The sequence below is a fragment of the Ornithodoros turicata genome, chromosome 6 (assembly GCF_037126465.1).
Source record: "Ornithodoros turicata isolate Travis chromosome 6, ASM3712646v1, whole genome shotgun sequence".
NCBI classification, from domain to species: Eukaryota; Metazoa; Arthropoda; class Arachnida; order Ixodida; family Argasidae; genus Ornithodoros; species Ornithodoros turicata.
The window spans coordinates 46598438-46618511 of NC_088206.1; the positions used below are offsets into that span (position 1 = coordinate 46598438).

The following is a 20074-nucleotide window of genomic DNA, read 5'->3' on the forward strand; positions in this document are numbered from 1 at the left end:
ATGTCCCCATACCGAAGTCAACAGCGTCACACTAAAGCGAAGCAGCGGACAGCGGTTCTTATGTCGCGGGACCCCAATGTCAATGTCGTCTGTTGTCGCCATGTTGAGAATCGCACTCGCGCCCGTTCCACGCGTTCCACAACCTACCCGAGGGTTACCCTACTCCCATGGTCACGTGGTACAACTCTGTCACGTGACCAACTCCTACTCGAGGGTTAGTTGTGGAACGCACCCCATATGATCGCTAAAACAATGTACAAAGAGCGCGTTTGTCAAGTTATTGAAGAGGCAGGAGTACGTATTCTCGCGGAGGCGATCGTTGTACTTTTGTCAGTGTTCGGTCGTCGATTGTGGTTGCGTATAATAACTGCACCTCCATGGACCATCACTTTTTTATCGTTTGTTGTGCGGCCTGTGTGGTGAACTGCAACGATCAAGATAGCCTTTCGATCGCTGGGGCATGTCAGCAGCGTGTTTTTACGCTTTCAAGCCTGCTTTCAGCAAGCTTTTATGTGCGTAGCGTGTGTGCAGGCGCATCACGGTAGGCTGCCTGTAAGTAAACAACAATACCATTGATGCAAGGGTGGCCATATCCTGCATCGAACTCCCACACGCATAACTTTTATAGCGTTATGGTTTCAAGAAATTGACGTAGTACTTTACAAGGTGTCACAAATCTGCAACGCATTAAAGCATCGCTTCGCTGGCTGCGTTTGTTCTGGCGCACGACGGAAAACGAACGGTGCAGTCCTGTTTACATCCGCGTGCTGTGTGTGTGTGTGTGTGTGTGTGTGTTAGCGCTGTTTTCGTTGTGTTACCCAGGGTGCCCCTGCCTGTGAGTTGTGTGGAAGTTGCCAGTGTCGTGACCTCCTGTCGTTCTATCAGTGCGGTGCTATGGTTAATTGTGACCTCCTTTATCTGCGTATCTCTGCATATAACATTCCTGTACAAATCATCAAGCACTGAATTGATTTATTCTGTTCAGCTAACAAAGACTGACTGTGCTGTGACTGTCACTTGCTGGAACTTAATATAATGGGAATGTACACACTTGGCCTACAGTCATATATTGAGCGCATTTGACATCACAGATGCAATATCTGCAAAAATAAAAGGGCACACTTTAGTGTCGTTACAATAGATTCGAGCCATTCAGAATTTGTTGTTTATTGAGACCACATACACAAAATACAAACAATCTTCTCTTTGCTGTTAAAATGGATAAAATATCTTGTACAGAAGGTCTTATTTGTCTCAATAATGGTGTTTCAAGGGTGGAGCAAACATACAATGGACAAAAGCAAACACATACAACAACAGCTGCAACATCAGCTACAAGCCAATCCGTGCTGCTATTTGCATTGTGCTTGCTTGTTCAGAGTCATATATTATTGAGGAAACACTTTTACATACCTGGTCAGGGACGTGTGTATTTTTCTGCGCTCATTCTTTATGAGCTCCTCTCTTGACTTCATACTGGCATTGTAAACAACCTCACTTCCATTATCATTGCACCATTACATGCCAAACAATCACCACCACCAATGCCTAAAAACTCCCCACAGCTTATGCCATGCTATAATATGCCAGCTGAGACTTTCAATTTAGGCGTTTTGTTCAGGAAGAATTTCTATGGTGATGCAGTTGCAGTTACCACTTCACTTTGACACAGATAGCTGAACTTTGACAGTAAAATCACACGAGAGGCCCGTGTGACCTCTGCTCCTCTTTTGGCAAGGCTGCTCTGAGAACTGCCACTGTCCATCTGTGCAAATTAAGGTATTGCACGATTACATCAGCAGCTCTATACAGCGTTCTTGAGAGTTTTCTTTTTTAGCTTTTAGGTCATGCTATAGTTCTCTGACTGTTCCCAGTTTTCTACACTGTCCTGTATTGCAGACAACCTGAAACACAGATGGTAAAGCTCTGAAAAATTTGTGCATGTGCCCCATGCATTTGTGCACTGCGTAGTTACGCAGTTCTAAACCGCACAACTGTGTGCTGAGAGATTGTGCTATTTCTTGAGAAACAACACCGTGGAATATCAAAGCAAACAGCAGCACTGAGCATTGTCTGCTAGTCTGCTGGCTTTCTGTATTGATATGTATTGGACAGTAAGTGGAAGGCTGCAATGGACAAATGAATGCAATGCAAATAAGCTCATATAAAGAAAAGAATGAAACATGAAATCAGATGCATCTTATCTACAATGTGCTGCTATTACTTTTTAGGAAATACAGGATTGTATATCTTTCATCCACCTTTTCTGTTATCTTTTGAGACACTTTGGCAGTTGTAACTTTGCAAAAGCCGACATATTCATTCAGCTATATCAGCACAAAGCTATACAACCAGTCAGTATACTAGTTTTGTGAACGTGGTGTACTGCATCATCAAGGACAAAGTCTGGGAGCAGAAATGTGGGACATTGCTTAATATGCAGAAAAATAACATAGGTGTTTTTGCATGGCTTACCACCTACCTTCAATAGCCAGTGATGAACATGCGATGTCTTCAGCTGGTGTATTCTGGAATTTAATAGGTGACGTATGGTGAGGGGGGATGGTTGCAAGTTAACAGCACCCAACAGCAACAACAGTTTCACAGATTTTGGGCAAACACATCTATGTTGGCACACATGAAGGGCATATAGTTATTTCAATACACTTTATTAAACTTTATGTACCATATGGGTGCATTACAAAAAAAGTGGGAGGGGGCAGGGTTACAAAAAAAGAAACAGAGGTAGTGCGAAACTCTTCTTTAGAAGAAAGGGAAAATTCCGCACACACAACCACAATATTCCTGAAGCAATGGTTTCTACTCTTACAATGACATGTTTTTCATGCATTTAAGTACGTTCCAGCCACATATCTGTACGACAATTAGTTTTCTTCACGTATTGCATTTGTAGCGACCCAGCTAGGCGCAGCGCTCTGTCATCGGCGCACGCCGATCTTCGTCTGCCTCTGCGCACGCTCCCCGCTCGCTGCGCTCTTCCGATTAAACAGTCTCGTTCCACCCTTCAACTAAAGGTTCTCTCTCTTCCTTCACTGGTGACCCGGACGTAGAACACAGCTACCATGACCTCTCCGGCGCCGACGATGCCGGACCCCGCACCGCTGGCGTCGCAACCACCAGCTCCGGTGGCGCAGCGGTAACGCGTGCGCTTGGAGACTGGGAGGTCCGTGGTTCGAATCCGCGGGCCGGCTGTGCCGTCTGGGGTTTTTCCTGGGTTTCCCTCAGATGTGTAATAGGCGTATGCCGGCACAGTTCCCCTGAAGTCGGCCCATGGACGCAGCTATCCTCCCCCCGAGCGGATTCCGCTCGGTCTTCCACTTCACCCTTTCCTCTCCTCCTCTCCACCACCTTTCCCTTCCCGAGAAACATGCCGCCTAATCAGGCAGGCAGACCTCTCGGGTTCCTCCCAACGACACCCCTCCTCCTCCTCCTCCGGCGTCGCAACCTCCCACTCTTCATGCGGTAGCCGTGAAGATTCCGCATTTCTGGCCAGCCGACCCGGCTCTGTGGTTCGCCAACATCGAAGCGCAGTTTGCCCTCCGAGGCATATCTGCACAGCAAACAAAATTCTTTCACGTCGTTTGAGCGCTTGGCCCTAGTAGATCCTAGACGTCATCCCCTAGACGTAGGCCCTAGACGTCATCACCAACCCCCCAACAGTCAACCCTTTCGACGCGTTAAAAGACGCGCTCATGAAGAGAACGACAGCCTCTGAAGAGGAACGTCTGCGACAACTGCTCACAGCTGAGGTCCTCGGCGACAGGAAGCCTTCACAGCTGCTGCGTCGGATGCAGCAGTTGTTGGGCGATAGGGCCTCATCCTTGGACGAATCCATCCTGCGCGAATTATTCCTGCAGCGTCTTCCGAACATGGTTCGCATGATACTAACAACGTCGAGCAGAGTTTCGCTCGAGGCTTTACCTGAGATGGCGGATAAGATGATGGACATTGCGCCGCCAACTGTTTGTGCTATATCTCCACAACCCTCTGCACCGTCACCGTCGGACTTCCAGGAGCTGCGTGACGAAGTCAGCCGCCTTTCCGGCTTAGTTGCATCAAGCCTACGCTTCGGCCAATCGCGAAGCCCAAGACACCGCAGCCCTCGTCGCGGCAACTTCCGTCGTCGCACACCATCGCCTCTCCAACAGTCTACAAATCCCGATGAGTGCTGGTACCACCAAATTTTCGGAGACCATGCCCGCCGCTGCCAGCCTCCCTGCGCGAAACAGGGAAACTGGAGCGTCAACAACTGAAGACTGCCAGTTTAGTTGACGCAGCCCCATGTCGTCCACGCCTCTTTTACATCACTGACCGCGGCTCTGGCTCCCGCTTTTTGGTTGATACGGGCGCGGAGGTCTGCGTCATCCCCGCCTCTCGAGACGATCAGAAGCGGACCCCGCCTAACGCCAGTCTTCAAGCTGTCAACGGATTCCCTATTACGACTTACGGAGAAAAACTCGTTACACTCAACTTTGGTCTACGCCGCGTTTTTCGGTGGATTTTTGTGATTGCCAAGGTACCTCAAGCCATCGTCGGTGCCGACTTCTTGGCCAACTTCGGGCTCCTGGTCGACATGAGTCGAAGAAGGCTAATTGACAGAACCACCAGCCTTTCGGTTCAAGGAGTTGCCGTCACCTCGCCACTTACCCCAACCATCCGTCGACTCGAACCGAAAACTGACTTCGAAGCTATATTTTGCACGACTTTCCAGACCTCACTCAACCACCAAATTGGAAGCTCCCGGTCAAACACCACGTCATGCACCACATTGTGACATCGGGCCCACCAGTGCACGTTCACCCTCGCAGGCTGGCGCCAGAGAAATTCAAAGTGGCCAAAGAAGAATTCGAGCACATGCTTAAGCTCGGAATTATTAGGCCATCATCCAGCGACTGGTCTTCGGCTCTCCACATGGTCCCCCCCCAAAAAATAGGTGACTGGCGCCCATGTGGGGACTATAGGCAGCTAAACCGGGTTACTGTACCCGATCGCTATCTGATACCACACGTCCAAGACTTCGCGGCAAATCTGCATGGCGCAAGAATATTCTCGAAACTCGACCTAGTACGCGCCTACCACCAGATCCCGGTGGCGCCCGAGGACATCGGTAAGACTGCAATAACCACGCCGTTCGGGCTGTTTGAATTTTTGCGCATGCCCTTTGGACTCCGGAATGCGGCACAAACTTTTCAACGGTTCGTCGACTCAGTCATCAGAGGATTGCCGTTCGCATTTGCTTATATTGACGACCTGCTCATCGCTAGTGCCACCCCGGAAGAACACGCCGACCATCTTCGCACACTCTTTGCCCGCCTCAACGAGTTTGGTATCATCGCGAACGCTGCCAAGAGCGAGTTTGGAGTGGAAGAACTCGATTTTCTGGGCCACCACATCACCCGCTCGGGCATCACTCCTTTCGCGTCCAAGGTGAAAGCCACCCAAGAGTTTCCGCAGCCGACTACCTCACGAAAGCTCCGCGAGTTCCTCGGGCTAGTAAATTTTTACAGAAGATTCGTGCCGCACTGCGCATCCACCCTCCAGTCTTTGGAAGCGTTGTTAACGGATTCCAAAGGCCGCAATGCCCCTCTTGCCTGGACATCGAGCGCCACCGATGCCTTTTGCAGTATCAAGCAGGCTCTCGCTGAAGCCACCTTGCTGAGGCATCCAGTGCACGAAGCGCACACCGCGCTCATGGTGGACGCCTCGTCGTCGGCCGTTGGCGCTGTGCTTCAGCAAAGGATTGACCACGCGTGGCAGCCGCTATCATTTTTCTCTCGGAAATTCAAAGACAGGGAAACTCGATACACCACCTTTTCCAGTGAACTGCTTGCTGTCTTCCTCTCGGTGAAGCATTTCCGCCCGTTTCTTGAAGGTCGCGTCTTCACTATATACACCGACCACAAGCCGCTGACCCACGCGTTCACTTCATCCGGCAACAGCTACTCACCACGGGAGATTCGCCAACTTACCTTCGTGTCCGAGTTTTCCACGGACATTCGGCACGTCAGCGGTCACGACAACCCCGTGGCCGACGCTCTCAGCCACATCGGCGCACTGTCACCACGTCTTCCGCAAGATATCAGTAATCCGCTCAGCATAGAGACATTGGCTGACCTGCAACGCTCAGACGACGACCTCCGCATGCTCCGCGAAAGCTGTACATCGTCGCTTCGTCTCGAAGACGTCCTTCTTCCCGGTACCGCCACCACGCTAGTCTGCGACGTATCCCAGGGGCATCCACGACCCTTTGTCCCAGCAGCCCTGCGCAGGCGGGTATTTGATACCCTCCACGCATTATCGCACCCGGGCATACGCGCAACGCAGAAGTTAATGAGTGCGCGCTACGTGTGGCCCGGCATGCAAGCCGAGATCAAGCACTGGACACGTGGCTGCCAGCAGTGCCAGAGAGCTAAGATACAGCGACACACTTTTGCTCCCGTGCACCCCTTCCTTCCACCTGACACCCGCTTTGAAAAGGTCCACTTGGACATCGTGCGCCCCCTCCCGCCCTCTCAAGGTCACCGCTATCTACTCACGGTGGTAGACCGTTTCAGGCGGTGGCCTGAGGCGGCCCCCATGCCTGATATCTCCGCCGCAACTGTCGCCGCTACCTTCACGAGCACGTGGGTTGCCCGCTTCGGGGTGCCCTCCACTATAACTACTGACCGTGGGCGGCAGTTTGAGTCGTGGTTATTCAGCGCCCTCATCACCTTACTGAGATCTCAACGCATTCGGACCACTTCCTACCATCCGGCGTCAAACGGCATGGTGGAAAGATTCCATCGACAACTCAAAGCTGCCCTCAAGGCACACCCCACCCCCATCTCTTGGACGGAAGTTCTTCCTGTCATCCTGCTCGGCCTCCGTTCAGTCTTCAAGTCGGACTTGGGGTGCACCGTAGCAGAGCTCGTTTACGGGACAACTCTGCGACTGCCTGGAGAATTCCTCGTGTCCCCCAAGGCTACTCCCCCGCCAGATCCAGCAAACTACGTTTCCCGGCTCAAAGCCATATTCGACCAGCTTCGCCCAGCACCCCCTCGTCAACCATCTTCCTCCAGGCTTTACGTGCACGACGACCTGGAGACGTGCACACACGTTTTCGTACGCATCGACGCTGTCCGAAAGCCACTACAGCCCCCTTATACTGGTCCCTATCAAGTCGTCAGCCGCACTTCCAAGTTCTTCTCCCTCATCATCAACGGCAAGCACGAGCAAGTGTCCATCGACCGATTAAAGCCTGCATACATTGAGGCTCCTGCTGCTGACCTCACGGCTGCTCTGGTCTCCACCCCTCACTCCGTTTACCAGCCTGCCGTTCCCTGTTCAGCAAAATCCGTCCACTGGGCCTCTATCCTGGTGACGCACCGCTCTTGCGTTTCACCAACGCGCTAAGCGGGGGAGCAGCTGTAGCGTCCCAGCTAGGCGCAGCGCTTTGTCATCGGCGCACGCCGATCTTCGTCGGCCTCTGCGCACGCTCCCCGCTCGCTGCGCTCTTGCGATTAAACAGTCTCGTTCCACCCTTCAACTAGAAGGTTCTCTCTCTTCCTTCACATTACAGAACTGCTTTCCTGAAACAAACTAAATAGGAAGGTGTATCATATGTCACAGGCATTTTGTGCCGGTTATGCAGTGGTACGCTTGAGGCGCCACATATCCTCCTGGTGATGACGTGAAGGAAGGAAGCTCCAATCTTTCCAAATGTAAATGAGTGCCGTGGCGTCTTGCATTGTAACAGCATCTAGGCACTCTTTCCTGTGGGCTTTCGAGTGACAGATTCATGCACATTAGAATCATTTGTAATGATGCTGATAACAACACTCTTAATCACATGAGAATTTTGTGACGGTAGTATGCCCATATAGCGTTCATCCTTCATTCACTGGTGTGCATTTAGGAGTGGAGTGTGAGTCAAGGCAGAGGTGAGCTAGTACGAAATGGGAGTACCTATTCCTATCAGGTAATATACAGGACATGTCAAAAAGGAAGAACCGTGGGCACTTAGCACGTACCTGTACAGGTGTAAGGAGAACGAAGTTGCAACATAATTGAAAGTACAGTGAAGTGAATATTAGAAGTGGCCATTGGTTTGGTTCATGCAGTATTACTACACTGCTATTCAGAACACATTGAAGACAGACACGTGAGGCCGACAACGGCAAGCCCTTCCACCACCCACCACCGAAGACAGACACAACAAAACGAAATTACAGGCATTTGGGCATTCATGATAAATAGAGGCATGGTTGCAATGTGCATGTGAATGCAGATGTATAGAATAAATCTTGTGACCTGATTACACAGGGACGTGTTTTTCTATTCTTAAGATTTGCCTTGCAGCATATGAGACTACACAACAAGTGAACAGATCACATCAGTGTAAAGCTGGAGTGTCGTTGACATCCGTGTCGCCACCATGTCATGACATCCATGTCATGACAGCTGTCAACAATGCATAGCATGTGAGATTTGCCAGGAAATCTTGCAAAAAATGAGCATGCCTGTGTTTTCAGATCACGTGATCTGTCATACATCTGCAGTCACATCATAATGATACCCATGATTTAGCACAGACGATACAAATGTCAATCTGCCACGTGGTGACTGTCCTCAGCATAGCTGTGTTTCAAACAGATCGATGTACTTGTCCGCCGCAGTACAAGGTGGATAAACAGCATTACCAATAACAACAGGTCCCTGTGATCTACATATATTTCAAGGCACTGGTAATTTTGTTACTGGTTCTCTTTGCACCGGCTCAGACACACCCTACGTGTCCTTCCATCATAGTTCCCTTATTCATGTTCTCTATTTGTTTGTTATGTGTAACAGACAGCATTTCCGGTATTCAATCACTCTTCATGTCCAATGTACAGCAGTAATTTCAACTGTTCCGTGTTGGCACTTCCTGTGCCAGTGAGAGTGTCAGCTAGTGCTTCTGCTCTTCATGGTAAACTGTCCAATAGAATTCCGCTCTGTTGCACTATCAATGCATTGGAGTTGTGTCTCCACGCACAATGTAGTAAATGTTTCTTTTTTCCATAGCATGTGGCATGGGACAAACATCTGTACTCCACAACTAATAGTTGATATCCTTAATAATAATAATCCTTGTGGAAATGCGTAACAAGTTTTATTGATTTAATGGCAAAGAAACAACTCAAAAGCATGAGGTACAGGCACTGCTGTGCCCATAACAGATAATTTGGAAGAAAAGAAACAAAGTGTTGGGCATACACAGTGCTGCTCACACAATGAAGGGGAACACTGTGTGAATCATGGTCATGGGCTTGTATTGGCAGCAATCGCATCCCAGAAATATGTTGCTTTGATAAAGTCTGCAGCCAGGTTTCTCGTGTTTTGTGTCTTGCGGTGGCAGTCTACAAAGCCACATCTACTGTTAGCAGATGATAAATGTGAGCATAAACGCAAGCAGCTGTCACCTCGAATATTTTCTAATATTACGGTACATCATCACTGCAGAAATGTTGGTTGTTGGCATATTTGCCCTCCCTAGAGTCACTAAATAAGCTACGCTTATTTAGTGACTCTAGTCCTCCCCTTCTGGTGTGGTGTGCTGGAAGTGGTAGAGCACACATTTTAGCTATACATGTACTTACATGTGCGTCCTTATAAAATTTTGAGACCTTCACTTCTCTGTGGATTTTCTCAGAACCGGCAAGGTGAAACCTGCTCACAGTTTTGCACGCAGCATCTGCACACTCCTGACAGTGGTATCGACATCATGACTACATTGGCTGCTTGACACTCTAGTGTTGTGTTTATATGACCCCGTGAAGGCTCTCATTTGTCCATACAAATTCGTTGACACAGAACACTGCTCGCAATATTGCCTTGTATGCCTCTGCGGGATATTTCTACCTGTACTTTTACCGAATAACCAAGTCTGATATCCTAAAGACACGTTTTTTTTGTTAAAATTTCTCCCAATCGACATATACAGCAGCACCCTGCATTGAAGCCGATAAGCATAGCCAGGGGGCTTAATCGCAAGTCCCCCTCACGAGCTACCGAGAGCAACGGCGATCGTTAAAACTAGCGCGAGACGGGTTTCACGGGGCATATTTCGTGCTCGCTTCGTCAACGGGACAGTGGCGTAATCTCTGACCACGATCGAACATACTCGGCTGCATACCGAAATGGGGGAAAGTACAGAACCCGAGCGGTGCGCGTGGTCCGTCTCATCCTCTTCTCCGTCCTTAACACGGCAAGCGAAGCACGAGGCTACCGAATAGAACAAACTTAACGACGATATCCCCTTGGTGCAATCACATTTCTTCGTCAACCGATGTCGTTAAGCTGTCGGTGTCGTTACGGCCGTGCACGTGATGTTAGCTGACTACGCCTGGGGCGCGAGCGCGTCAACGTCATTTCCGTCACTTCACTTCTTCAGTTTTCTGCTATTCTTTGGAAGGCAACAAACATGCTGTCGTCGCGTGGTTCTCGCAGTGCTCGAACAACTGCCCAGCAATACGAGATTATGGCCCGATGCATGCAATCCAACGATAATTTATTCCGAGGGGTATTTTCGTCCAGATATACTTGTCAAGATTGGGACCGAGAGGGAAGACTTAGCGGCCAGGCTGAATGCTGTTGGAGGTGCCGTGAAAACTGTGCCGAAGTGGCGGAAGGTAAGTGTGCGGCGACTACCAGGCAGGATGAGGTGTGTTTCTGTGTTTAGGGAGGTCTACGTGGCGTTTCGTGTAAAACTGTAGCCGTTAGCAATCTCGTCGTGCTTTGACGAATCGTAACGCATTTCTGTCTCTTTTTTTTTCGCGTAGACATGGCAGGACTGGAGGTCCTACGTAAAAGCTAAAGCTGCACGGATCCGCGCTTGGCAGAACAGAATTGGGGGCGGTCCGCCCTGCACTGAGAGGTTAACCGATGCAGAAGAAATTCTTGTTAGCCTCATGGGAGACGTATGCATTGTGGGTGTCGCTACCACCCCAGAGGCTGGAATTTCCCTGATGGCCAATGCTCTACCTGAACAACAGCCACCCGCTGCTGACCATTTGGAGACAAACTGCGACGACGCAGTAAACGGTACGTTCATCTGTTTGTTTTGCGCTTGCAGTTATTACTGTTAGGTTCAATGCCAATGTTTGACACCTTACACCGCGATGCAGAGGGGCAGAATGCAATCGAGCAGTCGTCACAAGCAATACAGATAGCTTCTCAGGTGGAAGAGACTGATACAGCAACAGCTCCCGACGATGCTGCTGATATGAATGCGTCGCAAGATGGTGAACGACAGATGTCACCGGAGGTGACTCAAGAACCCAGACACAGGAGGCGGAGCAGAATAAGTACAAGTCGAATTTTCTTGTGTGTCTCTTGACTTTGTGAAGTATATTTACAGGGGCCATTAGACAGCAGTACCAGAATGAAGTCGGCCAGAGCTTCCTATCCCTTCAGACCAAACAACAAGAGCAGCTGGGCCGTATATACGGCTCGTTGACAGAACTTGTAAACGCGGTCAATAGGGTCGCCGCCGCAGAGGAGCAACAAACTATTGCTCTTCAAGAAATTATTGGACTCCTTACTGTAAGCACACATTTATTTTTGTACGCACTTTGGGTGCGAAGCATACAAAACCTTTAGACTTCATAAAGCAATATCACACTGCGTATAATTGACTTCGAACTCGGTCCCTGACCCTTGCCCCTCCAGCTCGAGTTTCTTCCTGATCGGCTTGGCTGTGTGTGTCAAACATTTCAGAGTCTATCTCTGGGGGATCCTCCAGCTCAACGCCCTCTCTCAAACAAATGTTGTGTAGAATTGCACAGGAATTTATAATTTTCCCAGCTACACTTGGTGAATAGTGCAGTGGTCTATATCTATGTAGGCACCGGAAGCGGCTCTTCAAAAGTCCGTTGCACTGCTCGATGACTGCCCATGCCTTCTGATGTCGAACATTAAACGTTGCTTTCGATGAATCAGATGCTGCCTCCGATTCAGCATAGGGCACCATGAGCCACGGCTTCAGGGGGCATCCGCTATCCCCTGCGAGAAAGGAATATGGTGTGGTGACAGACGTACGAAACAGCCCTTACCAATGAGCCATGAGTTGGTTCTTGGAATCCTGTTGCAGGACAGTGCATCGCGCAGTGTGGAATTCTTCCATATGAATGCATCATGAGTGCTCCCTGGGTACTTCGCATTCACATTTAGTATCTCCATTTCCGAGGAACACACCTGCCAAGAGAGGCAAAGATAGGAATAGGTTGGGCCTGTTCAACTATAGTGTGTGGCTCCCAATTCTTCTGAGCGCCGTGGCCGGGAAGTTACGGGTTAACTGAGCATATTTTTTTAATTAGGCGGTAAAGGGTTTAAGCCATCAAGGAGTTCTACTGAATTTTTACTAGGTGTACACAGGTTGTGTATTTGGAATACTATAAATTGTAATCAATTCTAATTTTATTTCAGGACCCAAATCGCCGGGTGAGGGATCCCTAAATATTGTCTAGTTTTCTGCACAATGGCAAAGTGACACGATGTTTGACATGTAACAGTGACTTAAACTAGCTAGGTTAGGTATAAAGAGTCAATTACCTCGGTTGTAAGTTGCACACTAGTGAAAGTAGTCTTATCGCAATTACAAGACGTACCAGTTGCACGTTGATAGAGTGATACCCCTTTCGATTCACAAACGCTGACTCATTCAGTGATGGGGCGACGATTGCCACATGGGTGCAATCAATTGCACCAAGTGTTCCTGGAAATCCATAGGTCTCAAAAAAGCCCTCTTTGATGTCTTGCGCACTTGCCGAGTCACATGGAAACTGTATCCAGCGCTGCATAACTTCTGGCTCCTGCATGGCGTTTATCACTTGGTGAATGCAACTACTAGTGCTACTCTGCGGCAGCCCAATCTCCGGTTGGTTCCCAACAGGCATTTGGTAACTCCCGGAGCCGAAGAAGTGCTGTGCGCAGAGCACCTGCATAGAAGTAGTAGTAGTAGTAGTTTCTGTGTACTGCACCTAATTACATGAAACATTTGCTGAACGAGGTGCCTCGGACGAAACGACGACAGAGCACTTCGCGGAACCCTTTTGCCATTCACGTATTATAAATAATGGGAACACACGTACCTTTGTTTCGACCGACAAGGCATTCAACCTCTCCGAGGACGGTGTGAGGTACGGCCGCAATTCCTCGCATAGTACGTGGGCTGCTCTTTTTGACAGACGGAATAACCCCCTAAAACCTATTTCATCTAAGTCGAATCCATCTTGACGGTTTCGGCTGCGTGGTTCACGGTTCGCAGCTTCCGTTATCTTCCAGGCAAAGAAACCTTCCGCCATTTTCGTGTTCTCTGCGGGCGCATGCAGCGTTAACGTCTTTTCACCTGGGTTACCCTCTCGTACACTACCCATCACGGTATGTAGTTTGCCGAAGCCAGAGATTACGCCACTTTTAACGAAAATGAGGAAGTTGCGTCACGCGTCACGAGGAGCAAATCACGGGCCCGCTGGGCCCACTGTGACAACCTCGTTTCCTCGTTATGCGTGCAACTTCGTTATCATTTTTCGTTTCGGTAAGCTTACGATTCCTTATGTCGGTTCGTTTCGCTCGCGCAGCGATTAAGCCCCCAGATCTCACCAGCACAAAATTGTGCCAAGAAACATACTCATAGCGATTTCCAAAAAAACATTAGTGCTTTCATAATGACTGAACACAATACTGCTTTCCTATGGGGCTTGCATCTTTCTGGGCAAGCAAATCAAGCTTCAAAGGGGATCTAGAGCTTCCTCCATATGTTGCTCTTTCCAGAGTCAGATCTGAAATATTGTACCTTGTTAATGCACTGGGACATCCAACATATAACTCCAGGTACCCTCTCAATGCTACTATTTTGGAATGTCACACGCACATTTCAAAGGCGAGCAACGTGTTTGATATTTGTGCCTTTACATGCTGGGTAACATGTACCATACTCCGCTGTATAGCTGTAAGGCACATGGAGGTATAACGGCTCCATGGAACCCCCCCCCCCCCCCTCCCTCTTGAGACCTCAGTTTAGTTTAGAAGACAAACATGATGGATGCATTTTAACAGGAAACACTTAACAGTAATCTAGGAACACAAAGCTCGTTCACAAGTACCGGCTATCACTGTAGTGTGCAGCAAGTCGTTAAATGTATCAATCAGGACCAGCAACGGCAGCACAGCACGAACTATTGTTAGTGGTGTATAACAGAGGCACTAGGGGCTGTATTAAAAGTACCACGCACAATCAGCGTCGTTTTTGTTGCTGGAGGTAACAGCTGTTTGTGCACGACTTCCTGTCAGCTTTGGATCCGAAAGTGACTTGTGTCTAGCTGCCAAGGTTGACATCACTAACTTTGATGTTGGACCTAAATTTGGAGAGCGGACTTCAAAATTCCACTTCATACCGATCGTTAACTTTTTATCGGCGGCGGGTTTATTACTTCACTTAATTACTTCGCTCACGGGTTCCTCACAACGTTGTTTTTGCTTAATTTGTGCAATTTCGACTTGAAAACTAGGCAACAGCGTCCAGCAAAAACTAATTTTGGGTTGTTTCTCGAAAGGCTGATTCAAAGCTGGTCCGCGGTAGACCGGCTTTAAACTACCTCCACCCCTAGTTTAAATCAGTCCTATGCAAATACATGGGAGTTACACCATCGCTAGACCGCCGGGTTTACGTAGTGTGCATGGCGAACGAAATGAGACGTTGAGTGCAAATATTGATTGGAGTGCAACAACATTCGCCTTACAAACACTTCTAGTAGCTTTACAAGTCAAAACTTACCTGTATTTCACCGGAAAATTTCCATGAAGCGTAGATTAGGCCTATGCGCTGTGCACATAAACTCCATGGAGGCCGCCATGGGCCTCGCGGCAGCCGGGTTAGACCAGCGGGGTGGTGGTTCGTGATTGGCGGACGAAGTACTCACGTGATCAACTTAAACCAGACGTCTCTAAACTACTAGCTAAGTGGAACTGGTGAATACGGGCAAGTGAGCTTACGCTCCCTGCTTGTGCTAGATAATGTAATTCATCATACTCACTCAGTTTCCCTATTGAGTGTTTAGACTGGCAACATGGCACTATGCTGCGACAGAAAGTGCACTCTCCCTACTGATGGCTCATGGTGGCGCTGCAGTATTTCTCCTGGCACACTATTGCTTTTCATTATCTCCAACACCGTATGCAGTTGACAGACTAGCATTGAATGCTAGATTCCTTTTCCTTCTAATGTTGAACACGACTGTAGAGTGTTGAGGGAAAAATGTTTTTCTACTTTCCTACGTGTCATTCTTGGCGAGATTAAGCCCTTGAATACATGTACCCGTCGGGCTCTGACATCAGAGCCTGTGACTTTTCTCACGCTTCCTCATTGGCAGAAAGGCTTACCGTGACTCATTTGCGACTGGGACCTGTCTGAATAGCGAACATAAGGTACATGATGCCATGGTAGCTCTGCCCGTTGGCTTTTGTGTGAACTACCGCCTTTTAAATTAGACTGTAGCAGTGAATATCAAAACTTAATTCATAAGCTTCGATATTCTTGATGCCATTTTTCTGTGTGTCTATTACTCCCTTTGCTGTAAAACTTGGAATACTGGGTGACATCAGTGCAAATAAGTGCATTTTACATTTTTCCGTGACAGCTTGAAATGAATTGTTGCAACACATTTAGTATCTGTTTTTGTCTTTCTACTTCAGTGCTGTTTTACAGTGTTCAAAACCAGCTGAGAGTGTAAAAATCAGAAATAAAAGCTATGCTGTTAAATAGGCGTCTGTGGCTGACTATAAGTGGGCTACAGAAGTGGAACCACTTGCAAGTGGTTCCCCAAAGTGGGAAATGTTTCATAAACCACTTGCAAGTGGTTCCACTTGCAGAAAATTTCCGCCTGGGAACAGACAGTAAGTAACCGAAACCGTTCTTTCAGTGAAGGCAGACGGGCCTCAGAGAGAAATGCGTCGTTTGCCGTATATCTTGGAAGACCTAAGCAGAGCCGTAGGGCCCGTCTCTTTAAGAGGTATAGCTTGCTTAAGCGCCAGTCAGGTAAAGAAGAAAACAGAACACAGCCGAACTCCAATATAGGCCGGATGTACAGTTTATAAACATATAGCAGAGCAGCCCTGCGCATACCAATGCGAGGGCTACTGCATCGATGAAGTATGCTGAGAGCCTTCGATGCCTTGACGCTCAAGTAGTCAATGTGATAGGACTAGCACAGAGCGTCATCGTAGGACGACGGGTGGACAACAATAATAGCCCACACATGAAGGAGAAAGAAGAGCTGAACCGAGGGGCACAGCTTTGAAAAAGCGCAAAGATAAACCCTTGGCAACTTCTTCAAGGCGCGCCTTAGAATTCGTGTGAGAGATGGCGGATGAAGAGGAGCGGAGCAAGGCAACATGCCTATGAAGCGCTTTTCTACGATTCGGTGCAGAAAGGAAGGTGCTGCGTTCCCAGTAAAAGTCACGCTTTGCTGCAGCAACAGACCGCTTGAAGAGAGCTTTATAAAACTGGTAGTTCTTCTAGTTCACATAACAGGTATTGACAAGTACTTGTTTCCATGCAGCCTTGCGGCGCCTATACGCTGGTGCACAGTCGTCGTTCCACCAAGGCGCGCAAGGCGATGTAGTGCGTTACGTAACGCAGAAGGAGGACTGCTGGAGGGACTGGGCGACGGAGGACAGTGTGAAAGATGCCAGTCTACCGAAGAAAGGTTATCACATTGGGCCAAGAGAGCTTCCAGCTTCTGACCCTACCGTCGGCGGTTATTGAGGATCCGAAAAGAGGTGTTACGCGAGGCGCAAGGAACCACAAAGTATATAGGAAGGTGGTCGCTGTTGGTAGAGGAATCAATGGTCTGAGGAGGTCTGAGGAATCAATGAGGACATCTTGGACCGGGAAGAGCACAAAGAAAGATCAATGGCAGATCTCGTCAGACCACGAAGGAAAGTAGAAGCGCCATCATTAGCCACGTACAAATTCCGCTTACAAACCCAGTTCCACAAGTCACGACCACGCGCATCAGTCTTAGAACCCCACATAGCATGGTGAGAGTTGAAGTCATCACCCACAATCACCCTTCCAGATGCCTGAGTGACGGCAGAGTCAATCGAGCAATCTGATAAGAACCTCCGAGGATAGTAAGCGTTAATAAACGAAAGGGCGTCGTTCGGCAAGGACAAATGGACCCCGAGGACTTAGCAGTCCGGTGCCGTATGTGTGAAGAAAACAGAGGAAGGATGTACCTATGCAGTAGAAACAAGGGTCAACAGACCACCACCCTTACCAGCTGGCCTGTCTAAACGGTAAGAATGACAACCACGAAAAGAGAAAGAACGGTCAGGGGTTAGCCACGTTTTCTGGAGAAGGATCACGTCGGGAGAATGAGAAGAAACTAAGGCGGTAAGATCAGGAAGGGTTTCAAAACGGAGTAACAATTCCACTGAATGACCTTAACACTATCCACCACAGTATGGAGCTCGCTACAGCATCAGCGAGGACATCGTTGCCTCCATTCGGCCGGGCACCCTTTTTGTTCCGCTTTCCTTGGGGACTTCCAGACCCAGTCTTAGAGGGAGAGGCACCGTGCTTAGAGAGAGAGGAAGTTGAAGTCATTTCAATGTCTACGTCAGGTGAAGGACAAATAGAGATAGGCGTACAGGCCACCGCGGAGGGCAGGCGATGGGGAGGGGATGGAGGCACCGTTGAAAGCGGGAGAACCTACTCACCCTCAGCCGGGAAGGCCGGCGGAAGAACAGTGGGAGCAGCACGCGCCACGGTCGAGACCACAGTCGGGACTACATCCTACAAATCAGCAGACAAGAAGGCAAGGAGAGTGTGGATGGAGGAAATTTCATCTCTTAGTTTGGCAACATCATTATCCACGGCAGAGTTAATCGTCCTTTCAAGCCTGTCGGAAGTAGGTCCTGCAGCCTCAGCCATGGCAGCGAAGGAGCTGCCACGACCCTTCAAAATAGCAGCAGCGTCGCTGCGGCAGCAGTGGCGAGAATCCATATTCTCCAACACGGAAGCCTCATGGTAGCGTGAAGGGCAGCTTTGGGAATCAGCAAGGTGCGCTCCACCGCAACAACGCTTCAAGAGCGAGATTGGAAGACAATCGGACTCGTCATGGGAGTCAGCGCACCGACGGCAACGCACCCCAGACTTGTGTTTAGTAACACGCCCGAAGCGGAAGCAGCGTCTACACTGAAGTGGCCTACGCATAAAGGGATCCACGCTAAATATTAGCGGCCATGGCTTGATTTCAGAAGGTCGGTTATGACCAGCAAAAGTAACAGTTACCGACTCTATAGGAACACGATCCCCGTTTACAGACCTGCTGCAACGGTAGCTTTCTACAGCGCCGACATGCGAGAAAAGATCGTGGATTTCCATTGAAGAAAGTGCCACTCCCTTCACAATACCTTTGACGCAAGTCAAATGAGGGGGATAAAAGCTTTCGCTGGGCGTCCACCCAACGACGAAGTCCCGAGTAAGAGCGGACAACAGCGACATTTGAGGATCGGCAGACAATCCCGTCACCGCCATGCTGGCGCACTTCAGAAATGTCCTTATAGTCATCTGTAATACCTTCAAGGCATGTGTAAGGAACTTAGTGTTCTTCGTTGAAATGGAAAGGCCACTCAAGGGTCGTAGGACAACAGGGATGGACAACAGTCCATTATCTAGAAAGTGTTCTAAAGGGAAGGATAAAATGTCATGTTGCAGACCAATACGGGTCATGCCCCCTGTCGGGCGGCATTGTGTAGTCGCGCAAACGCCGGCCAATCTCCCTTATCTCAGGCCGTAGAGGTGTGCTACCAAGATATATTCCTCCCACTAATCAGCGTAATTCGGCTCTTCAAGAAAAGCCGAGCAAGTCTTCAGCAATCCCAATGGAAGGGAGCAAAGCTGCAAAGCGGCAATCGATCTTCGCGAGATTAATCACTTCTTTCTTCACAGCTTCTTGTTCGACTTCACAAAAGTGGCGCAAAAGGGTCTTCTTCTTCTTCGTCCCACGGAGAATGGCCATTAGCCACAAGGGACATCGGCTATGAGGATGTCTAGCTCTACTATGACTTGGCGGTGACAATCTGGGGCGCGTTGTTCACGTTTCTCCCTCATCGTCTTTCGTGTCGTCTTTGGTCATCGTCTCACCGTCTCTTCCGCGAGACGAAAGACCATGCAGCGCAAACAACAAGTGTGATTGCGCGTGGTCGTCTTCGTTCTCCTCGCACCGAGACTAAGAGACGCTACTCTCGGCACCGGACGCCGCCGGACATCTTGTGGAAAGGCACATTTTATACATTCACGTAATAAAAAGGAGCTGTTTATGATATATTACTCTGTCTTTTTCCTAGACTAGCATAAACTTGTAGCGAGTACGAGCTACAAGCGTCATCGTAAAATTGAAATAATCGTTGTTAGCAGACACACGGTCATTCGGGAGGCGCGCATTTTTCAAATTCAACACTGTCGTCTGCTATCGACTGACGTGCGCTCGGATCTTCTGCTCTTTTTATATACATTGCGGTGCCTGTTTTAAGTTTTATTCCTATACTCTTTCCTGTGGAAACACTTGCAGCATTTATCCTCACCTTTCTGGAAGCAGCTAGGTTGTTGGAGTCGGAGGTAGTAACGAATCGGCCTTCAATTTACGGACGTGTCAATGTCTGAAGCGCAGAAGCTGCAGCTGCTCGCGTTTATGGAGCAGAATCCGGAGCTACGTAACAACAGAAGTTTCATGCCCGGTGAAACAAGAACGACAGGAAGAAAAAGTGGGAAGAGATCGCTGTAGCCCTAAACTCTCTAGGGGGACTGGTGAAATACGCAGTTGGGTGGCAGGGACTATGGAAGCAGTGGAGATACCGTGTGCGAAAAACGGTGCGCGCCAACATAATTGGCATTTGTGGTACGGGTAGCGGCGGCGGCGCTATTGTAAACCCCGGCACAGAGCCCGGAGAGGAGACAACAACACGCGTCGTCGATATCGCAGTGTCCTTGCGTGGTTTCGACGCCCGTGTCATGGCCCTTGTAGGCTGG

The 20074-nt window shown here is 49.1% G+C and overlaps 3 protein-coding genes across 3 annotated transcripts; 2 read left to right on the top strand and 1 right to left on the bottom strand.

The window, feature by feature from the left end:
* Positions 1-3713: 3713 nt before the first annotated feature.
* LOC135398571 (uncharacterized) lies at positions 3714-4274 on the top strand. Its single transcript, XM_064629960.1, has one exon. It carries the CDS (start codon positions 3714-3716, stop codon positions 4272-4274), a length of 561 nt encoding a protein of 186 aa, XP_064486030.1.
* A 6093-nt stretch (positions 4275-10367) lies between these two features.
* On the top strand, positions 10368-11666 carry LOC135398572 (uncharacterized). The gene is made up of 4 exons (XM_064629962.1): positions 10368-10670; positions 10821-11082; positions 11166-11345; positions 11399-11666. The coding sequence occupies exons 1-4, from the start codon at positions 10368-10370 to the stop codon at positions 11638-11640; spliced, it is 987 nt and encodes a 328-aa protein (XP_064486032.1). The 3' UTR covers positions 11641-11666.
* LOC135398573 (putative nuclease HARBI1) lies at positions 11657-13343 on the bottom strand. Its single transcript, XM_064629963.1, has 4 exons — positions 13131-13343; positions 12648-12977; positions 12093-12234; positions 11657-12042 (listed from the first exon to the last, which is right to left on the bottom strand). Exons 1-4 carry the CDS (start codon positions 13341-13343, stop codon positions 11657-11659), a joined length of 1071 nt encoding a protein of 356 aa, XP_064486033.1.
* Positions 13344-20074: the final 6731 nt, after the last annotated feature.